Genomic DNA, 19,650 nt, shown 5'->3' with positions numbered 1-19,650 from the left:
TGCTATATTTATATATATTTAACTTCAGAGTAGCCTACCTGGCTGGCATGAAAATTAACCACAGAAAAAGCATCCGCCATTCAAGTGCATACGGATTACATGTCTTTTTTTTCTTTTTTTAATCTGCTCTTTCCATGATAGACTGACCAGGTGAATGGGCAATACAAAATATTTAAGTGGCTGTGAACGGGGTATGGTAGTAGGTGCCAGGCGAACCGGTTTGAGTGTGTCAAGGACTGCAGTGCTCCTGGGTTTTTCACACTCAACAGTTTCCTGTGTGTATCAAGAATGGGCCACCACCAAAAGGACATCCAGCCAACTTGACACAACTGTGGGAAGCATTAGTCAACATGGGCTAGCATCCCTGTGCAACACTTTCAACACCTTGTAGAGTCCATGCCCTGACGAATTGAGGCTGCTCTGAGAGCAAAAGGGGTTCAACTCAATATTAGGAAGGTGTTCCTGATGTTCTGTACACTCAGTGTACAGTGGCAAGAAAAAGTATGTGAACCCTTTGGAATTACCTGGATTTCTGCATAAATTGGTCATAAAATGTGATCTGATCTTCGGTTAAGTCACAACAATAGACAAACAGTCTGCTTAAACTAATACACACACGCATTGATATGTTTTCATGTCTTTATTGAGCACACTGTGTAAATATTCACAGTGCAGGGTGGAAAAAGTATGTGAACCCTTAGAATTAATAATTGGTTGACCCTCCTTTGGCAGCAATAACCTCAACCAAATGTTTTCTGTAGTTGCGGATCAGACATGCACAACGGTCAGGAGGAATTTTGGACCGTTCCTCTTAACAAAACTGTTTCAGTTCAGCAATATTCTTGGGATGTCTGGTGTGAACCGTTTTCTTGAGGTCATGCCACAGCATCTCAAATCGAGTTGAGGTCACCCCAAAAGGTAAATTGTTTTCTGTTGAAGCATTTCTGTTGTTGATTTACTTCTGTGTTTTGGGTCGTTGTCCTGTTGCATAACCAAACTTCTGTTGAGCTTCAATTGGCGAACAGATAGCCTTACTTACACTCCTGCAAGATGTCTTGATAAACTTCCAATTACATTTTTCTGTCGACGATAGCAAGCTGTCCAGGCCCTTAGGCAGCAAAGCAGCCCAAACCATGATGCTCCCTCCGTCATACTTTACAGTTGGGATGAGGTTTTGATGTTGGTGTGCTGTGCCTTTTTCTCTCCACACATATTGTTGTGTGTTCCTTCCAAACATCTCAACTTTAGTTTAATCTGTCCACAGAATATTTTGCCAGTAGCGCTGTGGAACATTCAGGTGCTCTTTTGCGAACTTCAGACGTGCAGCAATGTTTTTTTGGACAGCGGCGGCTTCTTCCATGGTGTCCTCCCATGAACACCATTCTTATTTAGTGTTTTAGTGTTTTACGTAATCTCGTCAGAGATTTTACCATGTTCCAGAGATTTCTGTCAGTCTTTAGCTGACACTCTAGGATTGTTCTTAACCATTGAGCATTTTGCACTGTGCTCTTGCAGTCATCTTTTCAGGACGGCCACTCTTACGGAGAGTAGCAACAGTGCTGAACTTAATCCGTTTATAGACAATTTGTCTTACGGTGGACTGATGAATGTCAAGGCTTTTAGAACTACTTTTGTAGCCCTTTACAGCTTTATGCAAGTCAACAATTTTTAATCTTAGGTCTTCTGAGATCTCGTTTGTTCGAGGAATGGTTCACATCAGGCAATGCTTCTTGTGAATAGTGTTTTTATAGGGCAGGGCAGCTCTAACCAACATCACCTGTCTCATTGATTGGACTCCAGGTTACCTGACTCCAATTAACTTTTGGCAAAGTCATTAGCCTAGGGGTTCACATACTTTTTCCAACCTACACTGTGAATGTTTAAATTATGTATTCAATATAGACAAGAACAATACAATACTTTGTGTGTTATTTGTTTAAGCACACTTTGTCAATTGTTGTGACTTAGATGAAGATCAGATCAAATTTTATGACCACTTTATGCAGAAGTCTAGGTAATTCCAAAGGGTTCACATACTTTTTCTTGCAACTGTATATTATTTAATATATGTAAAGACCAGATTAAATTGAGAATAGTCTGATGGGTGAGAGTATTATCAAGTGCTGGTCAAATTGTGAATGAGAGACTGATGAAGTGTGTGCAGCCTGCTCAAGAAACAGAGCAGAGCGATTGCCTTTCATGCGACTTTTTTCAAATCATTCTTAGTCGCATCATGCAGGCTTAGAATGTATTAAAAATCAAAACATATAGCCTAAGCTTTGTATTACAACTAAAGTTATATAAATAAGTCAATTTGGCATGCAGGAGTACCTGTTTCTTTGTTAACCGCTCAACACAGAATAGCCACACTCCCTCAAATTGTTTGGAGAAAATATCCTTTCTCTTTTATTAACCTATGTTCAATTGTATTGGTTTTACTATAAAATAATACCACTGGAATTATAACTACTATAGCCCACCTCCATATGACATAGCCAGATCAGGGCCTAACATAAGGATGACTCAGAATAGGCTATTCTGTTCTTTTCAAATAGGCAACTTTTTTTTCATGTCATAATGTTTATTTATAAATATTGGATTTTATTGTGATGGTGTAGGCTATATTAAATGTATTTATTATACTTTTTTTAATGTTCTAAAGGTCTGCATCAGTGGCTTGTAGGCTATGCGTGGAAGCCGGAGATGCTAAACGTGTTTGTTAATTGTTGGCGGAAAATGACAGAGATCTGCAGTTAATTGCATGACAATCACTGGCTGTAACAATGTCATGACCGCAACAGTCATAGTCATGCGTCTTTATTGGTGCCCAGCCTAAATGGGCTTATAAGATACTATTTGCTGTAGCAAAATAAAATAATCATTATATTTTCCCACTTATACACTATGTATGTCAGTGTGGTCTGTACATGTTGATTGTCTTTTAAATCCAAGCTCAAGATGGGAGACAAATGAATAAGGCCAATTAAGTGAACTAAACTGAACTTAATTTAAGTCTGTCTGTTCTCAATACAGCTGTTGTATTCGTTTTTAGCTCTCAGATTTTAAGTGGGGTAGACGAATAACATTGCTTTGACAATGATGTTATTTGATGATCATGTTGATTGTCTATGCATCAAATGGCTAGATAAAGACGTGATATATCTCCTCTGTATCTAACTCTGTAGGATGTGTCCCTGTTCAAGCAGAAGTTTCTACTGGATTTCAGTGGCCTCAACCTCATCCTGTTCTGGAGCTTCTACAACAAACTCCGGGAGATGTGAGTACAGAGAGACGTTATACACTAGATATGAGTCATGATTACCTATTCTGTCCATGGCCTTTTCTGTATAGATAAAGTGAACGTTTGTGTTGGTTTAATTATGGCGTGGTCAGTGAATAGGTCACTGTTGCCTTTGACCCCCTCATTGTGGTTCGGGATGAAGACATCTAATCACACGGTCACACATGGGACTGCTGCGTTTGTGGTCCGTGATATCGGAGTATGGTCGGCGTATGACATCTGTCTAACCAACCTTCTGTCGCTCTGTCTTCCCAGTGAGGGAGAGGAGGTGATGAAGAGCAGAGTGCTGGTGCTCCAGCTGCTCCAGAACTGTTTCGCCGTGCTGCCCAGCCCCAGCCCCCTGGAATTCAAGGGCCTAGAGGAGAGCAGGGGGACCGAGGATGGAGCAGTAACCTCAGCATCAGCCACAGCATCCCCGTCCACATCCACCAGTAGCGAGCCAGACTCTGCCAGGGCAGTGTGGGAGCTCTACACCCACCTCTGTCAAAGTAAAGGCCTTGTACATCTATTAGACACACAGTGGTACCGGTGTATCAGTAGTTTCAGTGTTACTTTTCGTAAAATGCAATGTGCTCTTGGAAGCCAAGGTAAAATATAGAAAACGATATAAAAGCTACTGGAGACTGGTATAAAGAGTATTGGAAGTGGAGAAGGTTTAAAGTTGTTGTTGTGTTGAGCAGTAGTAGATGGTCCAGAGGCTGAGGGGACAGTGGACAAAGCCCTGAGGAAGGAGGCAGTGAAAGCCGTTCTGAGCGGAGCAGCCATCTTCTTCCCAGACAAACAAAGCAGAAGAGACAAACTCTTCCACATGATGGTGAGTGACTGGGAAATGGCTCCATCTGCTGCTGACAGACCATTGGCATTGGGGGAACTTTGTGCTGTTTCTGTTGAAGTTGCTGTTAACAGCTATACACAATATTCTCTTTTTTAATTGTTTCAGAAAAACATCACAGAGGAGGATCAGCCAGAGTCTGTGAAGTTGACGTTTGAATCGCTTTGTAATTACTTCAGGTAATAATTTGTACACACACACACACACACACACACACACACACATACACACACAATTGGTGAATTAGAGCTCAGTTGTCTTCCCTTTCTCTGCTACAGTGACCAGGATCCCAGTGGCCTTCTCCTGCTCCCTCCTAAAGGAGCTCCTTCAGACTTTGACATCAGCCCCATCCTCAGTGTCATGGAGACCCTGCTACTGGTGGCCACTCGGGAAGTGAGTCGTCATTCCCACCCCACTTCCTTTTTTCTTTCATCTCGTACAGTTATACACAAACTGAGATGACTTTACTTACTTAACCATAATCCCTTTTAGCCCCAGGTGGAGCAAATGGCCTAAACAGTGCACCTGTTTTGGGCAGTTTCCTTGACCTCGTTCCAAACTGTAATGACAATGTTGTGTTAATGTAGGTAATCTCGTCTGTATCTCTCTCTCTCTCTCTCTCTCTCTCTCTCTCTCTCTCCTGTCTCTGTCTCTGTCTCTGTCTCTCTGTCTCTCTGTCAGTGTGAGGTGATGATGGTGGATGTCAGTGGCGGGGCCAGCAGGAAGGTGCTACTGTCTCTGTTCTGGGCTCTGCAGGGCAGCCTGCTCTCCTGGTGTTACCTGCAACTCAAAGGAGGGACTGCTGCAGCCCCCACCGCTGCAGACCTGGCCAGAGATATCCTCCTCAAATGTAAGTGTCTCACCAATATGTCTGACTTTCAATATCCCCTTTGTACAGGCTCTCCTAGTTAGTTAGTTGAAGAGGAATAAATGAACAGCATGTCATTGATTTGTTGTTACATAGGACAATGCTGTCAATGGATGCTAGAGTGGGTCAATGAATTAAAGGTCTGATGAACTTTCTTTAACCAAATCAACGTAAATAGCTTTTTACAGTAGGGTCCAAACACTTTTTTTTGCAATTTAACTTGGTTTGGGGAAACTTATACTACCTGCAATAGACTTCCTCATTGCTTGTTCTGCAGTATGGGAGCCACAGATAAACATAAACAAAGGCTCCAAAAGCACCCAAATGCTTCCACGTGGAAATGCAACGCTGAAGTCCATCAAAACGGAATATAACTTTGCGGATAATTTCATGTGTGCAGCATCTAAAGACCTGCTAAGAGCTTTGCAGTTTCTAAAAAATAAATAAAAAATAATAATAATTTAAAAAAACCGTTTGGGGGTATTTTTGGATGTTTATCCGTAGTTCCCATACTGCAGAACAAGCAATGAGGAAGTCTATTGCGGAAAGGTAAAGTTTCTCAAAACCAAGTCAATTCCTCCAAAAAGTGTCTCTAACATGCCATTTTCTTAAACAATAGGGATTTTGGGAGGGAAAAAAAGTGAACCACTCCTTTAATTACACTTTGTGAGGTTGAAGGGCATCTGTAAATGAATTAAATTAGAGATCCACAGCGAATAAATAGTGTCTCTCTTCTCTCTCCCTGTAGATGTGGATCAGTTCCTGGGCAGCACTAAGACAGTGCTGGGAGGCCTGCTGCAGAGATACAGTGGAGCTGAAATCACTGACAAACTCAATGGATCCATCCTGGCCATGGCCACCAGACAGATGGTACACTCACATTGTTTCTATCACTGTGGAAAAACTCCCCTGCCTCTTATCACTTACTGGGTGCTATGTCACTCATTCAATAGTCAGTTCTGTGAATCTGGACATGTAGTAGTGACCCAGTGGTTTGTAAAATCCACCTGTTGCATGTCTGGCCTTTATGTTCTACCTAAACTGAGCTAGCTAACCGTACCATCACACTGAACCAGAGAGATGCTCATGCTAACCTTCTTGTCTGTCAGATGTTAATGCTAATACCAACCCTCTGGGTCTGTCTGTCTCTGTCAGATGATCTTCTTGTTGGAGCTGTGTTTCCTGGACATCCCTCACTGTATTCTGCTCACCAGTTTCTCGTCTCTGGTTGAGCTGCTTAAAAACCTCTCCAGTGAAACGGGAGACATCTTCTCTAAGGTCAGTCAACCTTCATACTACCGTAGAGGACTGGGACTGTTTGATGTCATGAAGAACTGGATGGTTTATGTAAAAGGAACCTAATAAACCCATATGCTGTCTTTGTCTGATTTGATTACGGTTGCAACATTCCGGCAACTGTCCCAATATGAGAGAATATGGAGAAAATCTGGGAATCCTCCAACCAGGATTTCTGGAAAACCACAGAATTTTAGGAAAGTTACTGCAAGTTTGCAACCCTAGATGTGATGTTAATGTGATATGTGTTGTGTCCCTGCCAGGTGGACCTGGAGAGCTGCCAGCAGCCCCAGCAGCCGGTGGTCCTGAGGACCTGGAACATGGAGTCTCCTCATAACTACGAGAACAGCAGACACGAGACCACCATCTTCGCCTGCCCCGGGGCCACTTCCTTCGAGGTGGAGTTTGACGAACGCAGTGAGACAGAGAAGAGGTGAGCGTAAGATCCACACACCATTCTGTCTCTCTTTATCTCTGTTTTTCTCTCTTTTCTTCCTCTCTCTCTATATTCTGTTTTTTTCATTGAAGATTATGCCTTATCAGATACACTTATTCTTAGCATATCTGACCAACTGTTTGCATGCATGTAATTATTTGAATTCCTCTTCATGTGACATAATATCATCAAGAGATTAAGGAAATCTCTTTACATTTCCATTACCTCATGTAGCGTTCTCTTGAATCCTGGCAGATACGACTACCTAGAGTTCACAGACGCCAGAGGAGGGAAGGTCCGCTACGACATGAAGGTCGGGACTGAGAAATGGCCAAAGGTAGGTAACCACAGCTGAGATCAGGGCAGTGGGAAGGTAGGCCCCTAAATGGCAGGTAATCCAAGATAAAGGACCAGCAGGCGGCCAGTACTTTGCAATAAACTTTTAGTGAACAATAAACATAAAATATTTACCAAAGAATACCTATAGGAGCAGCTCAGCATTGTACTTGAGGACGCACGACTGCAGGGCGTTTCGACTGCTAGAGTCTTCCTCAGGCAGCATTGTGGACCGAAGCTGACGTGTCTCTAGAAATAGAGGCGGGGACAAGTGAATGTCACATGACAGGAAAATAAACTATATACAAAACACATATGCTACATTTTCACATCACAAGATGAAAAATGACACACGGGAATATATTCGAAGGAAGAGCGTAAAGAACAGTACAGGCACTGGTGCGTAAAACACGTTCTATAAAAAAGAGACTATAGCGATTATTAAAAACTCAAGATAAACAAGGAAAATCCACAAGGCTATACTAGTCCGTCTATGTATACTAGAAAAATGTTTAGTTCTAGTTGTTTAGTCCGTGGGGAGTAACTGTATATTTTTGTAGTAGGAAACGGTCAAAATCAGCCCCTCTCATTCCTCTGCATTTTCTCTATTGCCCAGAACTTTAGTTCATTGACTGTGTTGGTGCAGGGTAAAGTGGGCTGCTAGAGGGTAGTTGTCATCCTTGCGTCTAATAGAGCTTTTGTGTTCTGTGATCCGTGTTCTCAGTGTGCGTGTGGTCTTCCCGATGTATAGGGCGCTGGATATCCTTGATGACTCCTTCAGAGGAGCAAGTAGTCAGGCTCTTCAGGGTGATTTGCTTGTTGGGTTTTGGATGCGGAAATTGTTTCAGTTTTTGTGATTGTGCGCACCAGGAACAGTGTGCGCAGGTAACCACGGCTACCCGAGACATTACAGAAAGTACTAGGTGTTTACTAAGAAAACACATGGTGAATTGATAATTGGACAGTAATAACCAACGAATTACTTGTCTGTTTCTTTGGCATCTTCTCCCCTGTCTGTGGTAATGACAGTTCTCCATCGTGTTTGCTCCGCAGAAGGTGACGTTTGAGGCTGGACCTCAGCTGCAGTTCCTGTTCCACTCAGACAGCAGCAACAACGAGTGGGGCTATAAGTTCACAGTGACGGCCCACGGCCTGCCTGATATCACCGTGTCCTGGATGTCAGACCTACAGCTCCTGGTGGCCCGACTCATGGGCCGCCTGGCCTCCAGGACCATGGCCCTCAAATCACCCCACGGTGAGAGGGAGGGATGGGGAGAGGGATTTAGAGGGGGTGGAGGGAAGAAGGAAAGGGGTTTAGAGCGCAATGGAGACAGATATATTGAGAGAGAGAGAAATCTCCCCATTTCTGTTCTGTCTCCTAATTCACACTAAGGCCTGCACCCAAAAGTATTACCCTCCCTCGTCCCTGGTATATGTGGTTTTTGATCATATGTGATATGTTGTCATCAGAGATCCGCAGTGTGAAGGAGCTTCCTGCTGGGAAAATGGCCCACGTCCTGTCCTCTCCTCTGTGGAAGCCTGTCTTCAGACACGGACTCATTGAAACTCCCCACGTCCACACAGATGAGGTATGGTGTACGAGCACTGAGTCAGTGTTTATATTTGTATATACCTCTCACTCCATAGCTGAATGCCAATGCATAAATGCATGTCACATCATATTGTTGCAGCCACAGAATTAAATAGAAAAGTATTTGATTGTATATGTATGGTTACGGCACTTTCTAATATTCTCTCTTGCTCTGTGAATCAGGTGAAGACATGCCAGCCAGGTTGTTCTGATTGTTTCATGAGATTCTGTGACGACTTTGGTCACTGGAACCCGACAGAGGAGCCACTAGACGGCAGGACTCAGTTGATGAAAAGCCTCATGCTGGCCTGCAAGAAGCAGCCAATTAGGAACGAGATAGTTGCGGGGTGGAAGGCTGACATGGCGGTGAATGCCATCTTTGCAGCCATGATTTACCACACGCCAGCCCTTAACCACGCTCTCAGGATCTATGGTAATTGAATAATTGGATTGAGTGATTCATTTAATTTATTTGATCATTACAAAAATGGCACCCTGTTAACCTCAACCCTATTCACGTTTTCTAAAGCAGGATGCCTTTTCACATTTTCACATTCTCCGCATGTGCTACACAAAAACCTTACGCAAAATGTGCTGTGGCATTCGAACATCTCAGTTGCGTTATGTTTCTTTCAGTGAGCATTTCCTTTTAGTCTCAATACTGTTTAACAGACTATCACAGAACTTGATTGATAAATCCATGACTCTGCGAACGACGCAGTATCTGCAGTGAGAAACTGTCAAGGGCTTGAGGTGCTCAACTTCAGATTTTATGCTGGTGTTAAGGCCCCCATTAATCTGAGATTGATCCATTATTTGAAGAATCTCACTCAAATGATGCACAAAAGTATTACAGGTCTGACATCCAGGACACGGTGATATCAGGCAGGCCGTGGGCCGTCACTGTGAACTTATAGCCCCACTCGTTGTTGCTGCTGTCTGAGTGGAACAGGAAATGCAGCTGAGGTCCAGCCTCAAACGTCACCTTGTGTGGAGCAAACAACACGATGGAGAACTGTCATTACCACAGACAGGGGAGAAGATGCCAAAGAAACAGACAAGTAATTCATAGGTTATTACTGTCCAATTATCAATTCACCATGTGTTTTCTTAGTAAACACCTAGTACTTTTCAACATTTTCTTTGTGACACACAGAAGAGTCCTGTCACATGGCTGAAAATACTTTCTTTGTGACGCTTTCAGATCGCAGAGCAGTTCTGTTGCTGGATAAATCTGGAACGGTTGGAATGATATCACTATTATGGACTTTACATTTAAGTGACTTGAGGTTCCTAAACCTAATGACTAACAAGATCTTTCAGATTACAGAGAACAGTTTCTTTGGGCTGCAAAGGTTAGAGACCCTAACGTTGGAAAGTAATCCAATTATAAACATGGAAGATTCTGCATTCATCCATCTCACCTCCCTGAAGAACAGCCAGGGGACAGAGTTATGTCCACGTCATCTTTTGGCTTAACAGGGAGGTGGCGATGACGTGCAAAAATGAAAATGGTGGGCCTTCCGAGTGGCGCAGCGGTCTAAGGCACTGCATCGCAGTGCTTGAGGCGTCACTACAGACCCGGGTTCGATCCTGGGCTGTGTCGCAGACGGACGCGACATTTAGAGTTTTCTTTCCTCTCGACTGAGTTCCTTCCTCCTACATAACTAACTTTATTACAAGAGGAGTATTCAATATTTACAGACCTGGGGTGAAAAAAAGTCATTTTTATTTTACATTTTGTTCCGTGCTATGCTCTTCTATGGATGTTTAGAAAACGTGAAAAGGCGTACTGGTGGCCAGTGAGAATAGGACTCTAATCCCTATCATGGTTGTTATGTGTTCAGCGCTGTTGTTGATATCCACTGTTTTAACTAGATTCACATTTGTTAAATTTGGATAATGAATTGACTTATACGTTCCTTCACCCCCCCCCCCCCCCCCCTTTCTGTACGAGTAGCCAGCCAGGGTGGTCAGGCGAGTCTGAGTGAAGACTTTGTGCAGGTCTTCTCACTGGCTGAGAGCATCAAAACATGGATGGTGAGTGTCTTTTGAATGAGTCATTAAACTCAAATGATCCCTTTTGATTCATTCATTTGCTATACAATTTAATACGACACAATTTAATTATCTTTCTAGTGGAAATGAACCTAGGAACTGCGTACATACACACAGCCACACAGAAGACAAAAGAAAGAATCACAAATAACACACAATCAAAGGCCCCTATCAGTGGTGTGAGTGTGTTGTGTTTTCTTCTGTTGTTTTCAGTTGGAGATGAAGCAGCGGTATCTGGTGGGCAAAATGAATGTCTCGGAGGAGGAGGAGAAGGAGGGCCGCTGTGAAGTAACCATGGATGGTCTCGGTGAGCACTACAACCCTTTTGATTTGTATTTTAAACGTACTGATACAAATATCTTAACTAGAATCATGCATATTTATGAACAAATGCTTCAAATCTTTCCCTTCTGCCACTTCCTTCTCTAGCTGAGATGGTCCTTGGGAAGGCCTATCTTTTGTTGAGATTCCCCCCCAGTGGTGCTTCTTCTCGCTTGGACACCGACTCCTCCAGGGCAGCAGAGGGCAGCGCTGTCCTACAGCCTCGACTCCTCCGCTCCACCTCCATATCAGAGGGGGACTTTCAGCCCAGCACCTCGTTGGTAGCCCATTCCTCCCAGGCAGCAGGCTCTGAGGTGGGGGGCTGTGAGGCAAGGTCTGGAGCTGTGGGCCCAGCGCCTGCACCAGGCTGCCCTCATTCTTTCAGGGTCCATCCCCAAGGTTCGACAGCTTCTGACCCAGGGTCGGGCCCATCCAGCAAGGGACTTCTGGGGTCCACAGAGAGCCTGTCCTACCAGCCAGGGGCAGCAGAGCCTGCCTCCCCATCCACCTTCCCCCGGAAGGCTCCCTCCTTCAGCCGGGGCCGCCTCCGCCTCCTCTCCTTGCGCTCCGTGGAAGAGCCTCGCTCTGCCCCCTCTATCAAGGAACGCTACCCTCTCCTAAAACACATCATCAACTTCATGAAGGACCAGACACTGACTACTGTCAGGTATGTGTCACTGTCATCCACACACTGGAAGGGTTCATTGTTTGGCTTTGTTGATTAGGAAGCAGTGATTTCCTTTAACTCATTTATAGATGTGTTATTATATTGTCGATCTTAAACTGTTAGATTGAACAGAATTGCTCTCTAGATCCAATGTTGTGATTTATGTTTTGCTAAGCCTTTGTTTTTGTGTGTGTATTTATATTTATCTACCTGTGCAGTGTCCGGCAGACGCTGTCCTTGAACAAGGCCCAGGCTCAGAGTGTGTGTAAGGTACTGGAGACGGTGCAGCAGTGTTTACTGTCCCTGGGGAAGCCACACCTCTTCCAGGCCCCCTGCATTCTGTTCTTACAGGAACTGCTGGCCTGCCAGAAAGACTTCACCAGGTCCGTCTGACCCTATCAAGACTGATTTTATAATGTGTAATGTAGCTGTCATAAAGGCTTCATGATTGCATACATAACGGTCTGATTGAGATCCACTGATTTGTATTGATATAATGATCTATTTCCACCTAATATTCCTGTTAAGACACTCATTCAGGGTTTGTTTGTTTGTTTTCCCTGGGCAGTTATTTCTCCCAGTTGTCTGGCAGTGGGCAGGAGCTGAGAGAGAAGGTGAGGCGGTCCTACCATCGACTAGTCCTCATGCTGGTGGAGGCAGTACAAGGCTTCAGCAGTCTCAACGAGAAGTATGTATTCATTAATCCCTGTTCAGTTGAAAATCTCCTGCATAGAGAGACATAACGTGTTATAAGCCTGTGTTATAAGATTTATACTGGTCGGCTGTGTTGCTGTGCCAGTTATTACACAGCGTTTGTGAGTATAGAGAAAGTAAGTGAAACCCATTTTGCTCTCTCCTCCCGTCTCCCATTAAATGTGCTGATTGATAACTAATTTGTGTTCTTCCCTTCCCCTCCCCAGGGTCCTGCTGCCTGCCCTTTCCTGTGTTCAGACATGCCTGCTGCATCTCCTGGACATGAGCTGGGAGGTGCAGGACCTCCCCCTGTTCCTCCAGATTAAACTACCTGACCTCCTCCTCACCATGTCCCAGGAGAACATCAGCGTGCACGACATTGCCATCAGGTACTGCCTGAGGAGAGACAGAGGAATGGTGCCAACTAGTGGTGTGGATTGGTGGCGCTGTTTAGTAGCATTTCACCAAGGGTTCAACTACTCTATCTTCATAATATCTGCCACATAACGTACATTTTTTTTGCATTAGACACAACATTCTTCTTCATGCGATACAAGAGTGAGTGTTGTGGCCTGTAAAAAATATCTATCAGTTTTTATTTGAAGACCATGCTCGTTAGATATTAGCCAGACCAAAAGGGTAGGATATCACCTGAAGGTAACATGCTACCTAAATGTGAGAAAATGGCCGTCTCATCTTTCACCCTGTCTGATTTTGTCCCCAGTCAGTGGACGGAGGAGGATGAGATAGCAGACTACAAGAAGAACCGGGACTGGATGGACGAGTGTGTGGACGGGATGTTTGAGAAGTGGTATGACAAGATTGACGAGGAGGGTTCCATGGAGGACAGGAGAAAGGTAGAGTGGACTCAGACCTTTTTAATCCCTAATACTCAATCCCTAGTCCTTACCCCCTCGGCACTTGTGTAGATCTGAGAGGTTGGATAAAGGGTCGTTCCATTTGATTTCAATCACTTTTTGACCGCTCCGCTTTGGATTTGAACTAAACTTTTTATACGTATTTGGCAATGGTAGATGTTGTCAGAAAGTGACTTTCTGGAACTGAATGACAAAACATTTAAAAGATAAACGGTTGAGTTAGATATAATTTAAAATCCTCGAAACAGGGTTGTCAAACAGGGTGGGTGTCATGTGGGATAAATAAGATGCATGACTAACGTAAATACAGACGGGTCAATTCAATTCCACTAAATTATGCAAATTAACCTATAGACTGATAAGCATGACTGGTCAAATTTAACTGTTAACATCCCTACTGCGTGGTCATGTGCTAAGTTACTTATTTTAGTCAAATAAAAACAGACAACCCCTTCTGCCATAACCTCCCATGATATTTGAGTGAGTCAGTATTTTAAGGCAGCAGCTGATCCTGAAAGACATCCAGGATCTCTGCAGTTTGAATAATTCTTTGGCAAACCTTTACTCAGTCTTCTTCTGAGAACCATCTCCTAATCTCTGATATATTATGTGGTCACTTGTAAAATAGCAAGGGAAAGTTGCCATGTAAATAATACGTTGCTGGTGTACACACTTATCCTGAACAGGGTTCTTTCAGGACCTCAGAGATACAGAATGGCCATGATGAGGAAGTTAGGAATTTAACATAAATGTAAATTCTAATTACAATTTTGTCATTGAAATGCATTGAGGACAATTGGAATTAGAATTTCAGTTTACCTCTTGAATTGAAATGTAATTGACCCCAACCGTGTCCATGATATTGTCCAAAATGCTGAGGTAGTTAACCCCTTCCTGTCCTCAGATGCACATGTTCATAGCTCGTTATTGTGACCTGCTCAACGTGGTGATCTCCTGTGATGGCTGTGAGAGGATGGCCCCCTGGCACCGGTACCGCTGTCTGCAGTGTATGGACATGGACCTGTGCAAGACCTGCTTCCTCAGTGAGTACACACACACTCTCATTGCACATGCGCACACACACACACCCTACCTGTGTAGAGCTGGACCTGAAGTGTCTTGTTTAAGCTTCAACGTGAGAACGTGAAACAGTTGCATCTTTCCTCAAAACCACCTTGACCGTCTGTGTGTATCTAGGTGGTGCCAAACCCGAGGGTCACGAGGACGACCATGAGATGGTGAACATGGAGTATGCGTGTGACCACTGCCAGGGCCTCATTGTGGGCAGCAGGATCAACTGTAATGTCTGTGAAGACTTTGACCTCTGCTTCGGCTGCTACAATGCTAAGAAATACCCCGACAGGTAACATACTAAGACATTTTTGTTTCAGAAACACTTTAGGTAAAAGCGTGTATGAGGTTTTATAATGTCTTGTAATAAGGCTTATTATATGTTATGTCTCTATCTAATCTGTAAAACCTGCTAAAGCTGATACATCTTCCTCAGTAGAATTGACTGTGGTGGTAATGCACAGGTACTGCAACAGCTTACTATCTCTCACCCTGTCTCTTGTTTTTCCTTCATGTCGTCCTCCAGTCACCTCCCGACCCATCGGATCACCGTCTGTCCCATGGTGACCATCAGGATCAGTGACCGCCACCGTCTCATCCAGCCCTACATCCACAATTACTCCTGGCTGCTGTTTGCTGCCTTGGCCCTGTACACCTCAGGTAAATGTGCTCAACTCTTATCCTCTGGCATAAAAAAAGTCAATAGTCTGTCACATAACAATGACAAAATGGGACCAGCACTCAACTTGATGGAGTTGTAATTGTCATTGAAAAGTATTTGTTTCTTTTCTTTACACCTCAGACCTGAGCAGCGAGAGACAGCAGGAGGGGGAGCCTCTGGGGCCAGACACCCTGACCCAGGCCTCCGCCCTGCAGACACGCTGCTCACAGCTCATTACCGAGTGCCTGCTCAAGGGACAGACTGGCAAAGGTAGGCCTCACAGCACCTGCATATCTTATGGGGATGGGGGGAAATTATACAGTTACATATCGCAACTTGTTAGGGTTTCTGTTGAATCATTCCATCCCTGTGTGTGTGCAGGTCTGCGGTCCTCTGCCCTGCTGTCTCTGCTGGCCTCTAATGAGTCAGAGAGTGAGCTGTGTCCTGAGTCACCCTCCCAGGAGCTCAGCATCAACACCACCACAGAAGACACCTCCTCTCTGTCTGGCTCCACCACTGCTATCTGCTCACCACTGCCGTCTAGGGACAAGGTGAGTTACTAGACCCTGGGCTGGAGCCAGGCCTCGGCTTCCATATTGTGTCACTACTCTTCGTAAAATGTCTGTTTTTACCCATATGATTCTGCTTCAAAATCAATTTCCCCCTGCAGCTGTTCACTTCTACTGCTCCAATACACCACCGCACACTGACGATCCTTCTTCTGTTTGTCCATCAGAGTAAAGCCCAGGGGAAGGAGAAAGGGAAGGAGAAGGAGGTGCAGTCTCCCCCTGCTGCCCTGGAGGTGTGCTCCACGTCAGAGGGAGGAGGAGGACAGGTGAAGGGGAAGAAGAAGCTGGTGAAACAGGACACCCTAGACTCGTCCAGCCTCAGCCAGACCCCGTCTCTGTCCAGCGAGGGAACACTCTCTCCTGTGGTCAGAGGTGAGGAGGGAAGGACCAGCCTTGTGCTTTTCTAATCGCCCCCCGCATGGAATTTAGTAGTCGCTTTGAATTCCATTCAATTGAATGCGTGTCAGACCATTGTTAGTTTTCATCACCAATTGGTGAAATGGTACAAGAATGTTGCGCATATCTTATAGCTGAATTGAATGTTGGTTAAGTCATCCTGTCCACCGACCTGTTTGAATGAGTGTGTCAGTCTGTATCATAGCATCCATCCATCCATCTTTGTCCATGACTGTTGCGCCTAGTCTAGTCTGGAGATGAAGCTAAGTTAACCTTTGCCTTCACCTTTGCCTGTTTCCCTGTATCCCCCAGCTCCAGAGTCGGGCTCAGAGACCATCACCTCTCCAACGCCTGAGGACATAGAAGAGATGAGAGAGATGATGAAGGAGAGGGATGAGAAGATGGAGAAGATGGCCAAGGTGCCCATCCAGGAGCATGTGTTTGCAGAGTGCTCCAGAGAGAGGATCCTGGGACTGTTAGCTGCCATGCTGCCTCCAGCCAAACCGGTAAGATGGTTGTACTACAAGAGAGCAGGAGAAGCTAGGAAGTCCATACTGAGTCTATGAAGTGCCTTCAGTTGTATTGTTCTGAATAGCCAAGGGGGCTCAGAGCCAATACACCGTTTTTTAAGTTCAAGCGGTCACTTAAGTTGCCCTATGTAACTACACAGTAATAACTAACAACGGTTACTATGCAACTACATGTTAATGCAATATTGTTACTACAGTTATTACTGTGTAGTTACCGCTGTAACTATTTATCCATTGACATCTGACCTCTTGCATCTCCCCCCTCCCCCAGGGCTCCACCCTTGCTCTGTCCAGCCTGAGCCCCATCCTGCCACAGCTCTTCAGGGTGGTCATCTCCAATGCCGGGTGTCTGAACGAGACCTACCACCTGACCCTGGGTCTGCTGGGGCAGCTGCTGCTGAGGATACCACCCCTGGAGGCGGACGCGGCCGTCAGAGAGGCCCTAGCCGATAAGTACGAGCTGCTCACCCCTGGAGAGGGGGCTGCCTCCGGGGCTGACACACAGGGCTGGAAGACCACCCAGCTACTTTTCAGCCTGGGGGCTGTCTGTCTGGACAGGTAAACAATGGCACCATAGACATGCATTCACTGTTTGTGTTTATATATGAGTTGTAAACCACAGTGAACCGGAGAGTGGAACAGGACATCCAGTAGATCTAGATGTGCGTTCAATGAGGGAAATGGTTTGCAAACGTTAGCTAATGTTGGCTAACATATTCCATTTGTTTTGTGTTACCCACCAACATTCGCTAGCATTAGCAAACAGTATAGCAGGTAGTGTGTGGCGAATGTAAATGTTTGTTTCGGTCTAAACTGAAGCTGTAAATAATCAGGTGGCCATGTAGGATGTCTGTTATATGTACTAGGAATGGCAAGGTCCTAGAATATTGCCACAAAGAAGCCACAGCAATCCTTACAAAAAGGAGTTATTTTGCAGCTCATAGTAACATTTTGGATTGTGCATTCAAATCGTTCAACTGAAATGTTCTAACGCCATTCTTTGTCAAATAGGACATATCTAAAGAGGTTGCTTGACAGTCATTGTTATGATGAAGTCACTAGATATATTTTCTCTCTCTTTTGAAATATAGTCGTATAGGTCTGGACTGGGCGTGTTCGGTGGCTGATATCCTGCGGAGCCTGAACGCCTGTCCCCAGTGGAGTGTTGTCATAGCAGCCTTCACTGACCACTGTGTCCGGCAACTACCACACACGCTCAAACGCACCAACCTCTTCACCCTGCTGGTGCTGGTCGGCTTCCCTGAGGTACTGACTAATTCAGTTACTATTTTTATGGAATAGGTTAGGTAGTTTAGACAGCACACTACAGCTCACTATAGCGTCCACATTCCATTCCCACGGGGGGCAGCAGCAACCTTGTCCAGGTGCTGAGCCTGGTTGATAAGCACATCAGGTGCTGCCAATTAGGGTGATCGTCTGTCAGTGTCCCAGCTTGCAAGCCGTGAGGCTGCTGGTTTTGTTTGTTGGCTATGAGGCATTTTATTAGCCTGTTTTGTAGTTTTCCTGTTTGCATATATTTGTTTCCGTCACCATCTGACCATAATAATCTGCTTGGGCTCGCCGACTCAAAAGAGTCAAGACAATGCTGTCCCCGGACCTAACGTAAGGTTGCTGTCTCCCTGGGCACATGTGCATCCAACACAGTCCTCAAATGCTGATTTCTCACATGAATTCAAAAATGTATTCAGGTTACAGACCAGTTAACTAGGCCTAAGACTCCTAGACATAGCCAAGTGCAACAATATTAGCAGGCTAGTTAATCGGTTTTGTAAGACTTTTGGGATAACATAGGCCAAAACAAACTGCAAATGCATCCAATGAGTTTGTAGTCACAAGCTTCATGTAGTAGTTACGTGAGAGGAATATGGTACCAATGTAGGGTGTAATCATTAGTCCAACAGTTGCAAACATTAGTTTCTATTGGACAAATTCAGGTATGTTTATCCCTGTTTCGTTCCGTTTGCTTCTGTATAAGAAACGTTTTTCAACAGAATCGCCTGATCAAACACAGTTGACTTTCATAGCAGCCACATACAAACAGCATGATCCCTTTGACTTGTATAATTCCTTCTCGCATCTATTCTCCTCTCACCTTTTCCCTTCACTTGTGGACTTCAGTTTACCACACATCAGCTGTCTGTGACCAGGCGCAAAACCTTTCCAAGCCAAACCTTCATCATAATCGCTACACACAGCCTACATTGTTGTCACCCTATTACAGTCATTGTCAACATACCTACTAGAACTAACGCGTTAGCAAACCCGCTACAATCATGCAGTACCGTGTACTGTCAGCAGCAAGCAGTTTAACAGCTACAGCAGGGACCCCCGGTGGCAATAAATTCATAAAACCCAAAGCTTACCTTAACTTGGAAGAGTTCCAGTGTTGGATAGCCATATCCCGCTAAGTAACATAACATTCCTCTCTGTTTGAGTCGAGTGTTTGAGTAGGCTGAACTAGCTTGCTGCATTCGCTAGCTAATTGAAATTGTGAAAAATACAACAAAATACAGCTAACTCAATTGCTTCTCCTTAATTTTTGAAGAATTTCATTTGTTAACTGTTCAACTATCTTTCAACTACTCACCATTTTTTGCACTGTAGTGCTAGCTAGTTGTAGGCTGTAGCTTATGCTTTCAGTACTAGATTCATTCTCTGATCCTTTGATTGGGTGGACAACATGTCAGTTCATGCTGCAAGAACTCTGATAGGTTGGAGGACATCCTCCAGAAATTGTCATAATTACTGTGTAAGTCTATAGAAGGGGGTGAGAATCACGAGCCTCCTAGGTTTTGTATTAAGTCAATGTGCCCAGAGGAGGACGGAAACTAGCTGTCCTCCGGCTACACCATGGTGCTACCCTACAGAGTGCTGTTGAAGCTACTGTAGACCTTCATTGCAAACAGTGTGTTTGAATCAATTATTTGGTGGCTTAAATAAAACTATATATCTCTAAAAAGGATAACTTTTTATGTTTCACTATTCTCATTTTTATTTGGTCCTCCTCTGTGGAGCATCCAATGCTATATACCTACATACTATTGACAATAATTTACTGGAACTCAATCTAGAATCTAATTTTATTCCTTGAATGCTTTGTAAACAACAGGTGTAGACTAACAGTG

General features: G+C 44.4%; 1 protein-coding gene across 4 annotated transcripts in view; it reads left to right on the top strand.

Annotated features, from left to right (window-relative positions):
* zzef1 (zinc finger, ZZ-type with EF hand domain 1) overlaps nucleotides 1–19,650 on the top strand; it is a 57,230-nt gene that overhangs the window by 10,847 nt on the left and 26,733 nt on the right. For 2 of the 4 annotated variants that reach the window (XM_082960205.1, XM_082960204.1), the window contains exons 14-42: nucleotides 3,207–3,277; nucleotides 3,557–3,789; nucleotides 3,982–4,115; nucleotides 4,242–4,312; nucleotides 4,412–4,526; nucleotides 4,815–4,983; nucleotides 5,750–5,871; nucleotides 6,157–6,279; nucleotides 6,561–6,730; nucleotides 6,989–7,070; nucleotides 8,123–8,324; nucleotides 8,540–8,658; nucleotides 8,844–9,093; nucleotides 10,621–10,700; nucleotides 10,932–11,025; nucleotides 11,148–11,706; nucleotides 11,925–12,089; nucleotides 12,275–12,394; nucleotides 12,627–12,788; nucleotides 13,124–13,256; nucleotides 14,182–14,320; nucleotides 14,475–14,640; nucleotides 14,875–15,008; nucleotides 15,151–15,279; nucleotides 15,391–15,560; nucleotides 15,746–15,950; nucleotides 16,287–16,480; nucleotides 16,776–17,062; nucleotides 17,596–17,770. In XM_082960205.1, the coding sequence (XP_082816331.1) occupies nucleotides 3,207–3,277; nucleotides 3,557–3,789; nucleotides 3,982–4,115; nucleotides 4,242–4,312; nucleotides 4,412–4,526; nucleotides 4,815–4,983; nucleotides 5,750–5,871; nucleotides 6,157–6,279; nucleotides 6,561–6,730; nucleotides 6,989–7,070; nucleotides 8,123–8,324; nucleotides 8,540–8,658; nucleotides 8,844–9,093; nucleotides 10,621–10,700; nucleotides 10,932–11,025; nucleotides 11,148–11,706; nucleotides 11,925–12,089; nucleotides 12,275–12,394; nucleotides 12,627–12,788; nucleotides 13,124–13,256; nucleotides 14,182–14,320; nucleotides 14,475–14,640; nucleotides 14,875–15,008; nucleotides 15,151–15,279; nucleotides 15,391–15,560; nucleotides 15,746–15,950; nucleotides 16,287–16,480; nucleotides 16,776–17,062; nucleotides 17,596–17,770 (4,773 nt within the window). Of the gene's footprint in view, nucleotides 1–3,185; nucleotides 3,278–3,556; nucleotides 3,790–3,981; nucleotides 4,116–4,241; nucleotides 4,313–4,411; nucleotides 4,527–4,814; nucleotides 4,984–5,749; nucleotides 5,872–6,156; nucleotides 6,280–6,560; nucleotides 6,731–6,988; nucleotides 7,071–8,122; nucleotides 8,325–8,539; nucleotides 8,659–8,843; nucleotides 9,094–10,620; nucleotides 10,701–10,931; nucleotides 11,026–11,147; nucleotides 11,707–11,924; nucleotides 12,090–12,274; nucleotides 12,395–12,626; nucleotides 12,789–13,123; nucleotides 13,257–14,181; nucleotides 14,321–14,474; nucleotides 14,641–14,874; nucleotides 15,009–15,150; nucleotides 15,280–15,390; nucleotides 15,561–15,745; nucleotides 15,951–16,286; nucleotides 16,481–16,775; nucleotides 17,063–17,595; nucleotides 17,771–19,650 lie in introns of all 4 variants that reach the window. The other 2 variants (XM_082960203.1, XM_014136613.3) reach the window with 1 other exon arrangement.

The sequence above is a fragment of the Salmo salar genome, chromosome 13, assembly GCF_965601325.2.
Source record: "Salmo salar chromosome 13, fSalSal1, whole genome shotgun sequence".
Lineage (NCBI taxonomy): Eukaryota > Metazoa > Chordata > Actinopteri > Salmoniformes > Salmonidae > Salmo > Salmo salar.
The sequence above is the reverse complement of the archived record's forward strand: the minus strand, read 5'-3'. Positions and strand labels throughout refer to the sequence as shown.